This window comes from Fusarium coffeatum (assembly GCF_003316985.1).
Source record: "Fusarium coffeatum strain FIESC_28 chromosome Unknown BRIP53273_contig_172, whole genome shotgun sequence".
Taxonomy (NCBI): domain Eukaryota; kingdom Fungi; phylum Ascomycota; class Sordariomycetes; order Hypocreales; family Nectriaceae; genus Fusarium; species Fusarium coffeatum.
The window spans coordinates 29,822-47,113 of record NW_022157965.1 but is presented as its reverse complement, the minus strand read 5'-3'; the positions used below and the strand labels follow the sequence as shown (position 1 = coordinate 47,113).

The following is a 17,292-nucleotide window of genomic DNA, read 5'->3' as shown; positions in this document are numbered from 1 at the left end:
AGGCAAGACTGCTACTGGCACTGACAAAACCGGTACTAGCACAACCGCAACTGGAACAGGCAAGACTGCTACTGGCACAGGCAAGACTGCTACTGGTACAACAGCTACTGGCAAGACCGGTACTGGCACAGCTACTGGTACTGGGAAGACTGGTACTACCCTTAATACTACCTCCAAGCCTACCACCACCACTACGCCTACCTCCCAGAAGCCTACCGGTTCTACAAGCAGTGCTCCAGGCAAAGCGAACACTACTACTCCTAAGGCTGATACCACTTCCAGTCCTTCATCCACCAAGACGACTTCCACCCCAACGACCTCGTCTAAGCCTGCTACGACCTCCACACCATCGTCTCAGAAGACAACTTCTACCCCAACTACCTCGTCTAAGCCTGCTACAACTTCCACCCCGTCTTCCACTACTCCAACCACATCATCGAAGCCTACTTCCACAACTACACCTTCATCTCAGAAGACCACTACCACTCCCTCAACCACATCTACCAAGCCCTCCACTACCTTGATCACATCCACCAAGCCTTCTACTACGTTGAATACATCCACCACGTCTGCTTCAACTACCACTCCCAAGCCAGCTGAACAGACCACTACTTCCAAGGTCGAGGATGCTAAGACCACTACGACTGCATCGGCCCCTGCTGTAGAGTCCCCCAAGGGTGGTGATGACATCGAGTCCAGTATCAAGCCTGGTACTGGGCCTGCTGCTACTTCCAAGCCTGACGACGATAATGATGATGATGAGAAGACTAAGGAGCCTGCAGCTACTGGTTCCGATGATAAGTCAACTGCTGTCGAGCCTGCCAACAACCCCACTGCTACCGACTCTGATGATGAGCCCACTGCCACAGACTTTGACGACAAGTCAACGGCAACCGACTCTGATGAGTCTACTGCTACTGGCTCTAGCGGGGGGCCAACTGAGACTTCTACTGATGATGATGAGTCTTCATCTACTGCCAAGGATGGTGATAAGCCTACCGACATCGCTACGGAAGGTAATGGCGAGCCTACTGGCACTCCCGGGCAAGACGACGAGGAGACTTCCTCTGAGAAGCCTGTCAACCAGCCCACCAACACTGCTGATGATGAACCTACCAAGGAGTCTTCCGCTTCTGAGGTCTTTGAGGAACCCAACACCAGGGTTGTTTCTAATGAGCCTACTGCTACTGGGACTGATGACGATGACGAGCCAACTGCCACTGACTCTGATGGCGAGCCCACTGAGACCGGTTCTGATGTCGACCCTACTGAAACAGACTCGGATGAGCCTACGGCAACTGATTCTGATGAGGAGCCTACTGAGACCAACTCTGATGAGCCCACTGGTACCGACTCTGAGGAGCCTACTGCCACTGACTCTGATGATAAGTCGACTGCTGTCGAGCCTGTCGATGAGCCTACTGCTACAACTGACGCTGGAGATGATGAGCCCACCGTTGCTCCTCAGTCTACAGCCACCTTCGTGGAGCCCAACACTAAGATTGTTGATGAGCCCACTGCTACTAACTCTGATGATGAGCCTACCAACACAGCCATTGATGAGTCCACCGACTCTGCCACTGAACCTACCGGTGAACCTACTAAGCCTGCTGGCGAGCCGACCAACACAGCTGTTGACGAGCCCACCGACTCTACCTCTGAGGTTGAACATGAGTCCACAGCCACTGAAGTTGATGACAAACCCACTGAGACTTCTGTTGACGACGAGCCTACCAACACCTCTGGAACAGTAGACGATGAGACTACCTCAGCTACCGACAGCGAGCCCACTGCCTCCAAGCCCGTCGATACTGAGTCCACTGTTACATCTGATGCTGGTGATGATGAGCCTACTGCCGCTCCTGAACCTACGGCTACCGCTGATGAGGAGTCTGTCACTTCCAAGGCCACTGAACCTGAGGAGACCAAGCCTGTAGATGAGCCTACCGACTCTGAGCCTACAGCCACTTTCGTGGAACCCAACACTAAGATTGTCAATGAGCCCACCGAAACTGCAGTTGATGAGCCTACCAACACGGCTATTGACGAGCCTACAGGCGAGCCTTCTGCTACTGAACCTGCTCCAGAACCAAGCAATACCGTCGTTGATGAGCCTAGTGGTGAAGCCACCAACACAGCTATTGATGAGTCTACCGAGCCTGCAGCCACCGAGCCTACTGGTGAGCCGTCTGCCAATGAACCTGAGAAGACCAAGTCTGTGGATGAGCCCACCGACTCTGAGCCTACGGCCACATTCCAGGAGCCCAACACTAAGATTGTTGATGAGCCCACCGGGACTGCAGTTGATGAGCCTACCAATACAGCTGTTGATGAGCCTACCGAGCCGGCTATCACCGAGCCTGCTGGTGAGCCTAGCAACACTGCAGTTGACGAACCCACCAGCACGGCTGTCGATGAGCCTACTGCCACTGAACCCTCTGGGGAGCCCAGCAACACTGTCGTCGATGAACCTACTGCTACTAAGCCGGCTGATAGCGAATCTACCGGACCTGCTGCTACCGAGCCCGCTAGCGAACCATCCAACACTGCAGTTGACGAGCCCATTGACGAGCCGTCTGCTACTGGACCTGGTCCAGAGCCCAGCAACACTGCAGATGATGAACCCACTAACACAGCTGTCGATGAGCCTACTGGCAAGCCCTTTGCTACTGGTGCGGCTCCAGAGCCCAGCAATACAGCGGTTGATGATCCTACTGCTACTGAGTCTGCTGATGAGTCTACTGCAGTCGAGCCTGTTGACCAGCCTACTGCCACCGGGTCTGCTGGTGAGACTACTCAACCTGCTGGCGAGTCCAGCAACACTGCGGTCAATGACGAGCCCACTGCCACTGATGTCGACTCCCCAAGTGAGCCTACAGGTACCTCCGAGCCAACAGCTACTTTCGAGGAACCCAACACCAAGATCGTCAATCTGCCCACTAACACGGATGTTGAAACCAAGGAGACTACCACGGCGGAGCCTTCCAGTGATCCTACTGCCACTGACGAGCCTGCTGATAACGAGTCCACCGCAGTCGAGCCTGTTGATCAGCCCACTGCCGCTGAGCCTGCTGGTGAACCTTCTGGTACCGAGCCTGCCGGAAGCGATTCTACCAAGCCTGCTGACGAGCCCACTGTTCCTGCCAGCACCCCTACAACTCTGGTCACTATGGTTAAGCCTGCTACCACTGCAACCGACGCCGAGGAACCTACAGCTACTGGTGATGAGCCCACCGAGCCCACAGCCAAGACTGACGAGCCCTCCTCCGCTGCTGGCACTGAGGAGTCTACGCCCACAACTCTTGCTACTGTCGTTAAGCCTGACGGACCTACCGCCACAGCTGATGAGGAGCCTTCTGCTACTGAGCCTACCGACAATGGTTCTACTGAACCAGCTCCTGTTAGTAACGAGCCCACGCAAGCTGCTGCCACCGACCCAACTGAGTCTGCTGGTAACGATGAGCACACCCAACCTGCCAGCAACAATAAGCCTACTCAGTCTGCTACTTTTGGCAATGACGAGCGTACTACCTCTGGTAGTGACTCTACCAACAACCCAGCTGAGGAGAAGACCACTGATCAGAATGAGGAGCCTACTACTGGCAGCCCTTAAGCTGAAGTATGGAAATAATATGAGGAGATACAGAATGATTAGATGGGACATTAATATGCATTAATGAATGTAATGGCGTTGGGATTTCATAGTACTTAGCATTGTTCGATTTAGGAGTTTCGGATATAATTGATCTCACTTGTTCTCATCACTTCTTGGTCCAGATTAAATGGAAAATGCAGCTGTCTTAATGGTAGCAATCCCTCTCAAAGCAGCGTAAATGAACTCATCATGCAGCTTACGTGGCTTTGCTTCAAGGTTACACAAGCCCTCGATCAGATCATCAGACTCCCGTCACCTCGTAACATTCTAACTTTGATCATTCATCACAATGACCCAGACATGGAAGTCGCCGGTCTCATAATAGGCATAGCCGGTCTCTTTAGCACCTGTCTAGAAGCTGCAGACAGGGTTCAACCATATCGCTCATTCGGTCCTGACTCGCATATCCTGGGAACTCGATTCCAGGCTGCGAAGATCGTTTTAGAGCAGTGGGGAGCCCGTGTAGGCTTCGAGAATGGCACTCTGTCGCAGAAACATAGCCCGGAATTGGACCAGCCTGATATAGAAATTGCTGTCAAAGAGGTCCTGACGATTATCAAAACAATATGTGATTTTAGCGTGAAAACGGGCACGTCTCATCCACCAACCAAGGCTAGTCCGAGTATCCGCGGCCAGAAGCGACAGAGACTGAGGTGGGCATTTGGCGACAAGAAGTAAGAGGAGCAGGTGGAGCTGTTTGAGATACTTGTACAGCGGCTCCGACAGCTGGTACCAGTAGACGCATCTGACGGACGTGCCATAGAGACAGCCAAGAACGACCAGTCGATGGCGGAGCTTCAGGCTATCCTCCGTCGCATGGAGAAAGAAGCTAGAGGTAAACTACTGTCAGTCCTCTGGACAGGGAGATGCTAACATATCACAGCCGAAATACGCAAGCAAGTCCTCTTGTGGATCGGCCACGGTCGTACTGGTCAACATTATCATGACTCTCTGCAGAAGAAGCAAAATGGAACATGCGGATGGATACACGAGCGCGAAGTATTCAAGAAATGGCTAAGTCCAGAGTTTGCCAACGGCCTCAAAGCTCTCTGGATCAATGAACCTGCTGGCTTTGGCAAGACCATTCTTTGCGCCAGTGTGGTAGAACATCTTCTAAACACCCTCGACACACCAGTCGGGTATTTCTTTATCACATCTGAATCGAGAGGACGCAATGATCCAGTCGTTGCCGTACGAACTTAGATTTCTCAACTCGTCTATCAACACCAAGGCGCTTTCGAGTGTACTCATCATCCCTGGGATGACGATGCAGATCTCGTTTCGTCACGAGAGACATACTCAAGGCTCTTGGCTTGGATCACCCAGCTTGTCCCTGGCTGTACCTTTGTGATTGGTGGATTGGATGAGTGTACACACCTACATACTCAAAGCACCTCAGCAGCAGAATCCATCAATACGATTACCACATCACTTTCATTTTACCCTTCTAGACTACTGTGACGAGCCTCAGATAAGATATGTGATAGTCAGGCATTGTACGGAGCACACAACCTCTCCAGATGATGTGCGGCTCGATACTTGATCAGTGTCAAACGGAATTCTCAACAAGAAACTCCATGAGAAACATAGAACGCTCGAAAGACTTCTTCACTCAGGTGTTAACGCTGGGGTCACTACAAACGACCGGTCAACTCGTTTGCACTACGCCGCCTATCACGGCTGCATTGGAATGTCAAGCTTTTGATCGACAGAGGAGTTGATGTATTCGTGTTCAACGACCAACGGCTCGCATCTTTGCATGTGACGAAGGATTTACAGATGACAAGACTCTTTCTGAAGTCTCAATCGACGTAAATTACTGAAATCCCATGCTCTCGCATGTCAAGCTAACATCAGAGGTTGGAATTAAACAAGCATGCCACGTTGGTGTTGGCTGAGCGGTCCATGGCATGACAGGAATTCTCACAGGTGCGCAGCCTTGTCAAGATTATCCTAACTTGTTGCATGGAGTAAATTCAAATTACTGGCTGTATCTACAACAGATCCATCACCTTGTTCCTACTGCACGTAATCTGTTGTTTGTGCCCAGCAAGGTTACTCTAGAGATGACCTTGTGTCACTCTCATTCAGAACGACCCCAAGTCAAGTTCAAAGACTGATTGATGTTCATCAACTAACATATGAAGGGAGTGATAGTATGTTACGGTGGTCAAGGCGGAGATAGATATGAGGAAAGGTCTTAGTGCTGGTACCACGATTGCTGTTGAGTCGCGTGGGAGTATCTCAACAGTTCTTGTTCCTGCCAGAATGTGAGTGACTGTGGATTCAGCTGTGACATCAGTGATAGTTTGTTAGAGTAATTATCAAATTTGTAGCAGAACTGCCTCGTGTACTTAAATTAACTAAACTACAGAACGAATGGAAGCCAATAGCAATGTGTAGATCTCACCAAAGAGGCAATACAAAAGGCAATACACAAGAAAACTAATCGTGGGCTTGCTGAAAGTCAACTACCATCATCCCAGCGAACATTAGCCAATATCCAGTCCAATACTCAAGCCTGCGAACAGAATTACATCAAAAGACGAATTTGCACACCGCGGGAACTCTCATCCTCGAAAGCGAAAGTAAACACCTTCACAGCATCAAGCATGTCCTTTGCAATCATACAGTTTCCCCACGTGGGAATAGTGGTTTCCATCGTCGTCGGTCCTGGGTCTCTTCGATGGGCTTACTTCACGGATGTTGGACGACATGAGTGGAACTTCCTGAGAATGAGGCAGAGCCGAAGATGGAGCGCTTGTCATTGGTCTTCCACCAATGTCAAGAGACGTTGCTGGCCGTCCGTTAGACGGCGTTGATGTCGAAGGTTAGGAAATAACCCAAAGCAAAGTGACAGCGGAAGATCCCGGTAGTGCAGTAGATTGATAGGTGGGCGCTACCGAATCAAGGTATGTAGCGCCATGATCGGGGACCGACAACCTGGGCTTTTGAATTCGAGGGGTCCGACCGGGCAGTCCACACGCCCCTATGAACGAGATCGCCGGGGGCTACTTGACCCAGTGTTGAGAAGCCTCTTCGCCAAAGGGTTTTGGGGCACTTGATGCCTCTATCTAGGAGGGGTATGAGCCCCCGGGCTTTGCTTTCGTGAGACGATTTCCCTCTCTAATGTCCGAATTTTTTCCCTACCTGTTTAGCTAGAGAACGTACCTGATGGAAGAGGATTTGGGGGTTCTGGTATAGGAAATACTGGGGAAGAATTGAGGTATTAGGTACCGATGTAGCATGTGAAAAAAATTCCATAAAAAGAATCTTTTTCTCCATTTCGTTTTGTGTAAGTTTGGTTTAAAAACAAACATTCGTGTCATGAATTCATTGTTGCTCATGCAGTCCGTGGCAGGTTGTTATAGGCGACTCGCTGCTCTAACGTGGAACCTTCCAGTGGCTGACCGCACTATAACAATGTGCTGTTGGTACGACTCCAGGGCTTAATTGCCCAGGCACCAGCCCTCAAGAACTTTAATCTACTGGGCTGCCCTATAATAAACCACATCTACCCCTCCTGAGAACTTGGCTCCTACTTCACCATCTTCATCACCATCACCATCCCCACCACCATTCTATCCATCCATCATGGCAGTCAAAGCTAACTTTCTCAGCCTCCCCGCCGAGCTGCGAGATCAGATCTACCATCTCTATTTCTGTGTCGGCGGATATGCTTACGATGCCGACTCCGACTGCCTCAAGACCGCCGCCGACAATCGCCCGATCGATCTCGCCCTCCTCTACACTTGTCGTACCGTCGCAAACGAAGCTATACACCTCCCTCTGTTGCTGAACAGCATCAAGTTCACTACCCTCTATCGCCGCGACTTGAATAACCTGGCGGGATGCTTCAATATGGTGTCTGGTCTGTACCACCATCTCCAGGCAGACTTTTTGCTACAACTTGCACACGTCTTGACGCCCGAGATGCGCGCTGAGCTTGCTTTAGAATACCCAAACTTCAACTCGCACCTCTACAATGCTTTGAGGATCCGTGAATTTGACATTGAAGAAGGGGAACGACGTTACGATGACTCACCCGAAGACCGAGCATATCAGGCATGGTCGTATTCTCGAAAATACAATGGCAACTCCATGGCTATTGCTGCAAAAGTCTGCCTCAAGAATCAGATGGAGGACACCTTTTGTGTCTCAGCAGAAGCGTTTCTCAGGGAGTCCGAATTCTGGGAAGACCATATTTATACCAACTTCCGCCCTCCGTGCAACAACCCAGGACATTATATCGGCTTTTCCAACCTACCTCGCCATGTGGATAGGGACTGGAAAGATCTGTCCAGAAGCGTTTGGGGAGTTGAACGCTTCTTTTCGCAGGCCCTGAAACTATTGGCTGCACACGAACCGGCCAAGTTTCGCCACCAGGTATACAAGGTATTCCCGGAATGGGACGGTCGTCATTCAGCCCAAGAGTTCTTGAACATGCGCTTTGACCACTGGGCAATTCCTTCGCGGTCTCAAGTCCAACATGCGACAGGGCTGTTGGCACTCGACGCTATGTGGAATGTGCCGGATATGTGGTATGGTCCTCCCGATGATGATGGGACCTCTGGTATTCGCTGTCGACAGAAGATCCGATTCTCAGCTGCCGCCAACGCCATCCGGTTCCTCGAGACGCGCATTCCCCCCCAACATCGCCTCAACATTCGGACTCTTATCCTGCATGAAGACTCACCATCAGTCAACGTCCCATCGACTCATGCTCAGGGTCTAGCCCCCTTCTTTCGGGAGAATCCTCTATTGCGAGTCGAACGCCGTGTTGACATGATGCGCTGCATGTATGGAGCATTCGACAACGCTGGGGATGTGGCAGGTCACTTCCTAGATCCAGACGAGTGGCCCAGTACATTCGTACTGACGGCCGACAAGCTTGTGCCTCCTATACTACAATGGCTGACAGACGCACTTGCCGTGACACGTGTCGGCATTCCCGCCGAGTCATACACACTCATCCTGGAAGCTGGTCCTTATAGGGACTACTTTACAAATTTTTGTCAGCAGCGGCTTCAGAAGGAGATCGCTTGGAGTCGGGCATTGAAATACCTCGATCAGAGAGATGCTTTCAATCTCGAAGGAAGCAACTTGACAATTGCTGAGCCTCTCCACATGAGGTTTATGATGACATGTGAAGACACCGATGTGATCGAGAGTCTGGCGAACGAAACCTCGCCCATCCTGCGCAGTGACTTCAATGCGGGAATCGCATTGGATGTCGGCGCCATAGTAAACCAAACACGGTATCTGTCAACCGAAGAATGGTTTTGCGAGTGGTATTCTGACAAGTGGTCGTGGGAGCCCCTCCAAGAACAGCCGCCGGATCTAGTGGATTACAAGGTCAGATTGGCCGACAACTACGAGATACAGATCGACCAGTAAGTAGTACAGCTGCTCCGGAGAACAGGACTACAGCGCTGTTCAATCAAGGCAAGTGTAGATGTAGTGCGCTTTCGTCGCGTTCGTGGCAAATGGAAAAGAATGTCATGTATTGAAAGAGGTTATGAAGCCAGGTAGGTAGACAGGTAAGCCATGTTCTTCGTTATCTGATATCCCCGTAATTGTGATATCGTCCGTGTCACGTATACGTTGTGTGTAATGTGGAAGCAAGGTGTTTCTACGGGAGCAATAGAGTGCGGTGGGGATGTGCTACAGTTCAGCAAGACACGCGATCAAGGTGGCCGCATTTATTGCTAGGACATATTGAAGACATGATTCACATCAGACACGGCAACACACGTACTATCACATTCGAGGAATACTTGGCAACGCACCAAGTGGTATTGTATCGCATTGGAAAGGCTTGTAGTGGGAGGTTCGCGATGTAGGCATTATGCCAGTCGGTCAATGGGCATCATAGAGCAGGCTTCGCTGGGAAGTATACGTGTGGTATGTACGGCGGCTGTCGCGTCAAACAGATCAAGCACTGGAGATGACGGAATTGATATCATGAAATGCGACTGTTGAATCGGTGAGGGACATGTGTATTCGTGAGGTCATGGACGGATGCAGTGATGTATAGCAATCGGTGGGCGCGTCGCACGTGCGGTCGAGGAGGAATGATGATGCGCAATGCCTATTAGGACTAATGGCAGACTGTCGCTTGGAGCCTAAAGTCTTGAGTAGTAGCTAGGAACACGCATTTTGTGTAACAGATCCGAGCGATACCACGGCCAACTGACGTGCGATCAAATGGCCGGCCTGCTGACCTCCAGGCAGCAGTGTCGCAAGCTGTCGCATGGCATAGACAGGTGCCCTCAAAGGAGGTACCGCTAGTAGGAGCATAGGTTGCTATTCACAACACAGAGATGGGAACATTTGTCGCATGTTTGTGTGTTGCGTGGGATACAAAGACGTGCTGCTGCAACGGGATTTGAACAATGCCCTGTTGTTCTGAAACCTGAGGCCTAAATATTACCTAAACATACTGTAATTGGGAAGGGACCACGGGCTACCTGGGCTACCCACTATGACTCCACTGGGTTTGCACCACCACCAACCTGCTAAGTTCGCTAAATCCTATCGAAGTAGGACGCTATAGCCCATCGGCTACAGCGCTAACAGCAGCCAAAATAGCGGACAGCTACAGTACAGCACCGGGCAGCTATAGAGCCTGACTAAGGCTTCTATAACTCTCAACTGCAGCTTTAATTCATAGCAAGCTCAAAACCAATTTACAGCTAAAAAGCACCTTCTTAACTACCACTTTTGCTCCAATGCTTCATACAGCTTACTCGTGGTACGTTTTATTTGCTCTCCTTGGCGTAGAAATTATTCTTACTATCCTTTATAAATAACAATACGTATCTGACTACTTTCTTTACTATCCCGATGCTATTTGTATCGCTGTTCTCAATCCTTAAGGTTATCATTCCTCCGTGCCTCTCGCTCTGGTACAGGGTATGCAATCGAGAGAATGCAACGCAACAAGAAGAGCCGATGTCGTGCAATGGCAGTAACGTCAAGCAGGGCACTTCTTCCCGCCGCTCAGTGCTGGCTAAAAGGCATGTGATGGCGAAGGATAGCGAGGAACACCGAATACAGATGAAAATTGTTCGCCAAGGCAGACCGTTCCGTTTAAATACCCAAGCGCATCGACCGTTTCCCACACTGGGAGTTCTGGCGCGTAAACCAGAGTAAGAAAAATAGCATTACACCTCTGTTGACACCCGCTTCATGGTGGGCATTATGACTACGCCATGCCCAAAATGCCAGTACATGCTTTGATCCGCAGGCGCGAAACAGAGCACGCGTCGCGCTATCGTCCAGAAGGCAGCGACTTGATTGAAAATAAAACCTTGAGTTTGAGAATGGCATCATCTGATTTGGTAAACCGCGCATGTACCGCTATGTATAGGTGAGGACGGAGCCTAAAACACTGATAGAAGGTTGCTTTTGTGAACTATATTCAAGCAGACAGAGATATTCGAGGCACTGGTATAGGCTTCCAGCTCTCCGTCCACCGTGCGGCTGTCTACTGACCATTGCTCATCTCCTCTTGTACACCAACTCATCCCCAAGCGGATGAACATCAGTCTCCCGAAGCAAATACCGCGAAATCTCTTCTGCAGGCCACTCAAAGTCTAAAGTTCCAGTACCTTCAAAACCAGATCCCTTCGGGAATGGCATGATCACCTTTTCAAGCTTCGAAAAGCCCCGCGCCGCCTCCAACACATCATAGACACTGCCTGTCAAGAGCCAGAGAGACGTGAGATCAAGATGACGCACGCTTTCCCGCTGTCTACTAACTAAGCTTCTCAGCTCGTCAATCGTCATGGGTTGGTACTTCAGACGTAGAGTTTCCAGTTGTGGCCAGGTCATGTCTAATGGGAGGATCTCATTGAGAGAGACGGTGGGCTCTGAGTCGTTTATGATATTTCTGGGATATTCTTTGAAGTAGATCTCCAGGGTCTGGAGATGTGGTGCGCTGAAGAAGGGCTTGGTGATGGAGCAGAGAGCAAGCATCTCGTGTCTTGGATTCTCTTGGAGACTGTGCGGACGAGCGAAGAAATCGAAATGAAATGTCAGACTGGAAGCATGAGAGACAAGTTGTTCCATGCGCTCCTGCTGCACGGACGTTATCGTCAACACTCGCATATCCGGGGGAGGTTTCAGCGAGATTTTGAACTCCTTTGGTCTGATGCCTTTCTCTGCAAGTTGAGAGCAAAGCTCTCCAAGCATCTCCACTGGTGGAGTTGTCGAAGCTTCGACTTCACCGTTATGCCGACGATTCCCGTTTGTATGGAACGACCCTGACCAACTGGACTGGCGAATTCCATTATCGAAATGTTGTAATACGTCGCGATTGAATCCGGTATCCTCAAAATCTTCAGGTGCAAGATTGCCATTCCCAAGTTGCGCCGTTTTGGATAAAATTCTCTGACCGTGCGTATCATCCAAGTTCAGCGACATGAGGCCTGGTAAAGAAGACAGGGCATTGGCAAGGCGCCCGATATGTGCATTATCCTTCCGCAGAGTCTCCTGATCATCAAATCTTGCCACGTACATGTCGTACATTCGAAGAAACAATATCTGGATAGGTGTAGGTGCCGTTTCCAGAGCATCCCCTCCTATCAATTGCTGGAGATCCGAGCTTCCTCCCCAGGCAATCTCTCCCAGCCAATTAAATAACTCATCCGAGACTTCGTACCGTTTCCTATACTGTCTCATGCGTTCCATGGTCTCCCAGTGTCGTAAAAGCCGCGATCGAGCCTCCGCCATGTACATCTGCTTATTTTGCGCCAGTTCAGCCTCGTAGAAGGACGCATTGATGTTGACTCTCTTCACGCCCTTGCTGAAGACAGGATGAGAGGCGATGGTCTCCAGGTCGGTAAACGACTCTGAGCTTAGACGGACGGTGATCTCATTGATTAATAATACCGAGGCATGCTCCCGGAATCGTCGCGAGACCAGACGGCATTGTCCGATTGACTCTTGTCCATTTTTCGAGTCGCGTACGTGTGTGAAGATGGCCGATAAGAGCTCAAGTGGGAGCGTGTTGATAGATGTTTCGACGAACATATCGAGAGATTTGTGTGTAAGAGGGAGGATGATACATAGGAGGAAGTGAGTCTTTTTAGCATTATTCTACTTGCCTATCTGAGCTCGCCGGGCGGACGTCTAGTTAAAGTGGACTGGTCACGTCAGTAGGATCGAGGTGCTTTGACGATTTCTAATAAGTGCGCTTGAACCCCGCTCTAGACGGACATCTACCGTCACATGGGGCTGTGCAAGGCTGATTCAGGCGGCAGTGAAGCATCCGTGGAGGATCGAATGGCCCTCAGTATGTTACCACCGAAAACGCGAGGAAATGAACAGTTTGGTCACTTTATGCCAGTTAAATAAATCGCTGAGACTTCGAGAACATTTCTTATAGTGGTGTCCACCCGTGCCAGTTTGTCGAATTTGGGTCGACTCGAGCATCATCTGACGGATTGATAGCTTGGTAAATTCGTTATGACCCTTTATGCATGCTAGATGCACTAGCATCAGTCTGTCATATACAGTCTTTATGAAGGGCTCTTTAGCAACGGGACTTTGGGCAGTTTTCGCGTTTGTTCAAAGACGCAAAGTACAATGGGGTGAGACCAGCATTGTGATAAGCGTCAACATTGGCATCGCTATTGAGTAAAAGCTAACGTCAAAAAGAATAGTTTGGGAAAACTGTTAGAATTGCAAAAACTGCAAAAAAGATTATCCTGCGTATCGCAGGTGGCTGGAACTCTCCCGCCGGGAATTGAACCCGGGTCTCAAGCGTGACAAGCTTGCATACTGACCACTATACTACGGAAGATGATAGCTGTGAAGCAGCTACTGTAGCGGAGTTCGATGTCCGCTGGAACGCTAGTAGAATATAAGTAGCTCTCACAACCACTTGCAAAATTCGGATCTCAGCAGCTGGACTGTTATTTTCATCGTGACTGGCCACTCATGCATTGACAAATGAAGTATTTTCTTAGCATTAATCTCTAATCTTTAATCTCAAAGGATTATTGACTCGATAGAATTGCTCATACTCCCGGTAGGTAGTGTTCCTCCTCCTCCTCGGGTGTCTCGCTGCGCCCTGTCTATGCTGGGTAAGAGACAACTTCCAGGTTGCGTTACACAGCATCAAAGCTGAATGCGGTGCTGTATATGATTGGCCAAGGCTCGCCACAGCGGCTATATGGACTAAGCCTGAGTCGCTTTTCAACCTCTCGATGCCAATGAACCGTGCGATAACTCCACCAGGAATCAGGCTGTGGAAATTGAGGGAGAGGATGACGAGTCAAGGCGTTTGGATTGCCAAGGTTCTGAAATCAGGCTGCTGATTTAATGTTAAAGTTTTCCTTCAACTTTCTTGCTTTTTCACGGTCGCTTATTGTTACTCCCATTGCATCTGCCCTCTCCATCGCAAAAGGAAAACACCTAACCCTTGCACCTCTAATATGGTAGACTGTGACAACACCGACAACGCTGAGTTTGATGCAGATATAGCTGGACTAGGCGTGAGTAAGCTTCTTGAAGCAAAGTTCCTTACACTGATACGCTATAGGTCCTTATAGCTTTTCTCGCAACATCCTTGGTAGCAATCTCCACACTAGTTGCCGCCTTTGTAACACTGTCGGTACCCCCGAGGCTTCTCAATACAGGCGATGCTGTCATGGCCTGTGGGATCAGGCGTCTCCGTCGCCGATCACATGAACATGACCCCAAAGTCAAAGATGTCAATACTCAAAAGGAGCGGATCGACGCTTACAAAGCCTTTCTGCATTCAACGAGTGATCAGATACTCGTATCGCAAGTCGCCATTCTAGTGGCGGCGACTATCATACAGGGCGAAATAACCATTTACTCTGCCAATATCGTCATAGCCCTAGGATGTCTTGCATCGACCGTTCATGTAGGCTGTTTCCCCTTCTACGTCGACCGTTTAAGAGACCATGATATTGCAAAGTTCCTCAGAGTAATCACGATGACGGCGGGGTCAGGGATTCTTGTCTTCTGGCTTATAGTTCAGCTATCCTACACCTGGGACATGGAATCTCATGTTTACTTCACATGTGTCTTGAAGGACTACAAGCTTGATGGAGATTACCTTTTTGATAGCATCTTGGCGATACCAGTTCCCTTTACCATTCTTTTCGGCACTTATGATATTTGGCAACTTCTATATAAGCAGTCACTGCGAGACGACGAGGCGGCTGGTGAAGAGACTCAAGGTCTGCGACGACGATCGCGGGCAGCGGAGGGTTCCAACACTCCACAGCAAAGGACTGGTCAAGACATTGAGATGCAGACGCTTCCGACTGCACTTCCACAACGATTGTACGAGCACTGCAGCGGAAGCTCAACAATAACCCTAAGCAAGATTGAGCAAGAGGCGCTAGCTATCAGCAAAGCCTTAGGTGGTGGTGGAAACGGAAGCAACAACAGTGACAATAGCTATGATCACTTGTCATCGAGATTGTTCCATCGTACTTCCGCAAGAAGGACCATCAAAGCCATACGGGATCAAACACTGGAAGATAAACGGCCAGCACTCTTAAACAAATGGCTTCAACTCGAGGCTTTGAAGCTTCTAATCGCCAGGCCAAAGTCCCCTAAATCGCTCAGAACTCGTTTATACCTAATAGCTGAGCAATGGGCTTATCATCAGTGCCGCGGCTCGTTTGTCTGGAGGATTTTCTGGTTATGGTCCGGTAACGTGTATGGTATTATAGTAGTCTTCGCCTCGCGCTATGCTACGACAGAGCTAGAGGGTGATCGTGATCATTGGGGGTTTGGTCAAGTCGTACCGTTGGCCTTGCTTGCCTTGCCAATATTCACTGCTATGGAGGGACACGCAGGTAGGTATTTAATACCGTACCGGTCATCGATGATTGATTAACAGTGCTTAGATTACAAGAGACAAGTCCGGGCAAAAAGGCAGGACCATGAGGAAACTGCCGCAGGAACCAGCTTTCTCGCTACAGCTCCGATAAACAACTCGATCGCCACCCCACAACAGACACAGGATGCGATATCTCAAGGCAAAGATGAGGCAGTTCGTTTCGTCAAAGAAGTACTCCGCAATCGAGCAAGATATCTAGGCTACCCATGCCTCTACGATTGGGTACTAGGAGTTGCGCACGAAGAACAACCAATCCTTCAGGCCGCCACTGGTTGCCAGGACGTTTTCATGTTTCTCATCACAACACTCCTAGGTCTGTTCATGGCTCTAAGTTTATCCATTGGTATTTTGGTACTCATCGCGATATTGGCGGTCATGATAGGTCGCAGAATTGCAGATCTTGTTTTCATATCGTATGCTGTCACAGACCTACCCCGAATCCTTGACAGGCTGAGTGCCTATAGTACGAACGACTTAGTGCAGGTGAGGGATCATGCTCAGCATATGATGGTGGCTCAGACGGCTGGCGAAATGGAGCAAGATGCGGCGGATAATCAGTAGGTCAGGTCGAGGCTTGACGTTGATATGAGGCTCTTTTACATTCATTCTTGTGCTTTTTCTTTGTCAACGGGCTCGAGAATCTACAACTTAATCACAATGCATTCCGGAAGTAGGAGAAATTGCCGAGTCAGGCATCCTCGCTTTAACCCAGACCAGTGGCGACTCAATTCGGATCAACCTTGCTGAGTTTCCTTAGAACCTCTTGTACTATTACTCGGGTGATCAAAGGATTGTGAAAACTCGGGCCCAGAGTTATTGCATGGTAGAGAAGGGTTTCAAAACGAAGCTTGATGAGTCGGATACATGGCACGATGGCAACATTCTTCGAAGCACGGTTGTCGCGATACACACGGCTCTCTACAGTTTCCCCTGTCTACTTGATGTAGTTGCTCCATTTGTAGGCGATGATCTCCCATCATTCGGACTTTGCAGCCCTCATTATCATAGAGTAATGTGGAATCCCCAAGATGGATATGGTCCTCAGATCTTCAAACCCCGCAGCCACATACAAAGGCCTTCCAGCTTCAGTAGCAACCAAATAACAGTCTTTTCCTTCCGCAGAAGCTTTATCAAGACCCCATTGAAGAAGCATCTTGCCTATTCCTCGTCTCTGATTACCAGGAGCAACTCCGATGTAGTCGAGATCTTAAAATGTTAGCATTTCTTCCATTCTGAGGGAATTGTGGAACGAACGCCAAACACCAGCAATTCCTTTCTCGCCAAATGTATCAGCGGCGTCTTGGTTGACAGTTCTCTTCATCTCCTCGAAAGCTTCTTTGTCAAGCGCGTCGCAGTTTATTGGCTTGCTGGGACCAGAGTCACCGCCATCAACAGGAGGGGCGTCCCATAGTGCGAAACCGACTATACGATCTTCATAGGGATTTTCATCGTCGACTGCTACTACAAGGTGTGATTCTGACGATGCTAGACTGGATGCTTTGCGTGCTGCGCGCCAATCGTAGGCTGCTTCGCCGTCGGGTATGTTCTTTGGTTGGAGATGGGGAGGGAATAAACGGCGGGAGAGAGCGTCTGTTGATGGGTGAAATGCGGATGTTGCGATGCGAGCGACAGCTGGGAGGTCTTGCTCCGTCGCTTGAATCAATTGGATCGGCATTTTAAATATGATATGTGAATTCTAGATAATGGAGGTTGAGAGTCTTTCAAGTGAGAATATTCGCGAGAGTGAGAC

The 17,292-nt window shown here is 49.7% G+C and overlaps 5 protein-coding genes across 5 annotated transcripts; 3 read left to right on the top strand and 2 right to left on the bottom strand.

The window, feature by feature from the left end:
- Positions 1 to 3,844: 3,844 nt before the first annotated feature.
- Positions 3,845 to 4,858, top strand: FIESC28_07666 (uncharacterized protein; the record flags this gene model as incomplete). Its single annotated transcript, XM_031161806.1, has 3 exons — positions 3,845 to 4,223; positions 4,392 to 4,490; positions 4,539 to 4,858. 3 exons carry the CDS (start codon positions 3,845 to 3,847, stop codon positions 4,856 to 4,858), a joined length of 798 nt encoding a protein of 265 aa, XP_031014152.1.
- A 2,391-nt stretch (positions 4,859 to 7,249) lies between these two features.
- Positions 7,250 to 9,052, top strand: FIESC28_07665 (uncharacterized protein; the record flags this gene model as incomplete). The annotated part of the gene is made up of 1 exon (XM_031161805.1): positions 7,250 to 9,052. The coding sequence occupies one exon, from the start codon at positions 7,250 to 7,252 to the stop codon at positions 9,050 to 9,052; it is 1,803 nt and encodes a 600-aa protein (XP_031014151.1).
- A 2,106-nt stretch (positions 9,053 to 11,158) lies between these two features.
- FIESC28_07664 (uncharacterized protein) lies at positions 11,159 to 12,691 on the bottom strand (the record flags this gene model as incomplete). Its single annotated transcript, XM_031161804.1, has 1 exon — positions 11,159 to 12,691. One exon carries the CDS (start codon positions 12,689 to 12,691, stop codon positions 11,159 to 11,161), a length of 1,533 nt encoding a protein of 510 aa, XP_031014150.1.
- Positions 12,692 to 14,097: 1,406 nt separating this feature from the next.
- Positions 14,098 to 16,103, top strand: FIESC28_07663 (uncharacterized protein; the record flags this gene model as incomplete). Its single annotated transcript, XM_031161803.1, has 3 exons — positions 14,098 to 14,157; positions 14,205 to 15,498; positions 15,550 to 16,103. 3 exons carry the CDS (start codon positions 14,098 to 14,100, stop codon positions 16,101 to 16,103), a joined length of 1,908 nt encoding a protein of 635 aa, XP_031014149.1.
- Positions 16,104 to 16,518: 415 nt separating this feature from the next.
- On the bottom strand, positions 16,519 to 17,217 carry FIESC28_07662 (uncharacterized protein; the record flags this gene model as incomplete). The annotated part of the gene is made up of 2 exons (XM_031161802.1): positions 16,519 to 16,748; positions 16,797 to 17,217. The coding sequence occupies 2 exons, from the start codon at positions 17,215 to 17,217 to the stop codon at positions 16,519 to 16,521; spliced, it is 651 nt and encodes a 216-aa protein (XP_031014148.1).
- Positions 17,218 to 17,292: the final 75 nt, after the last annotated feature.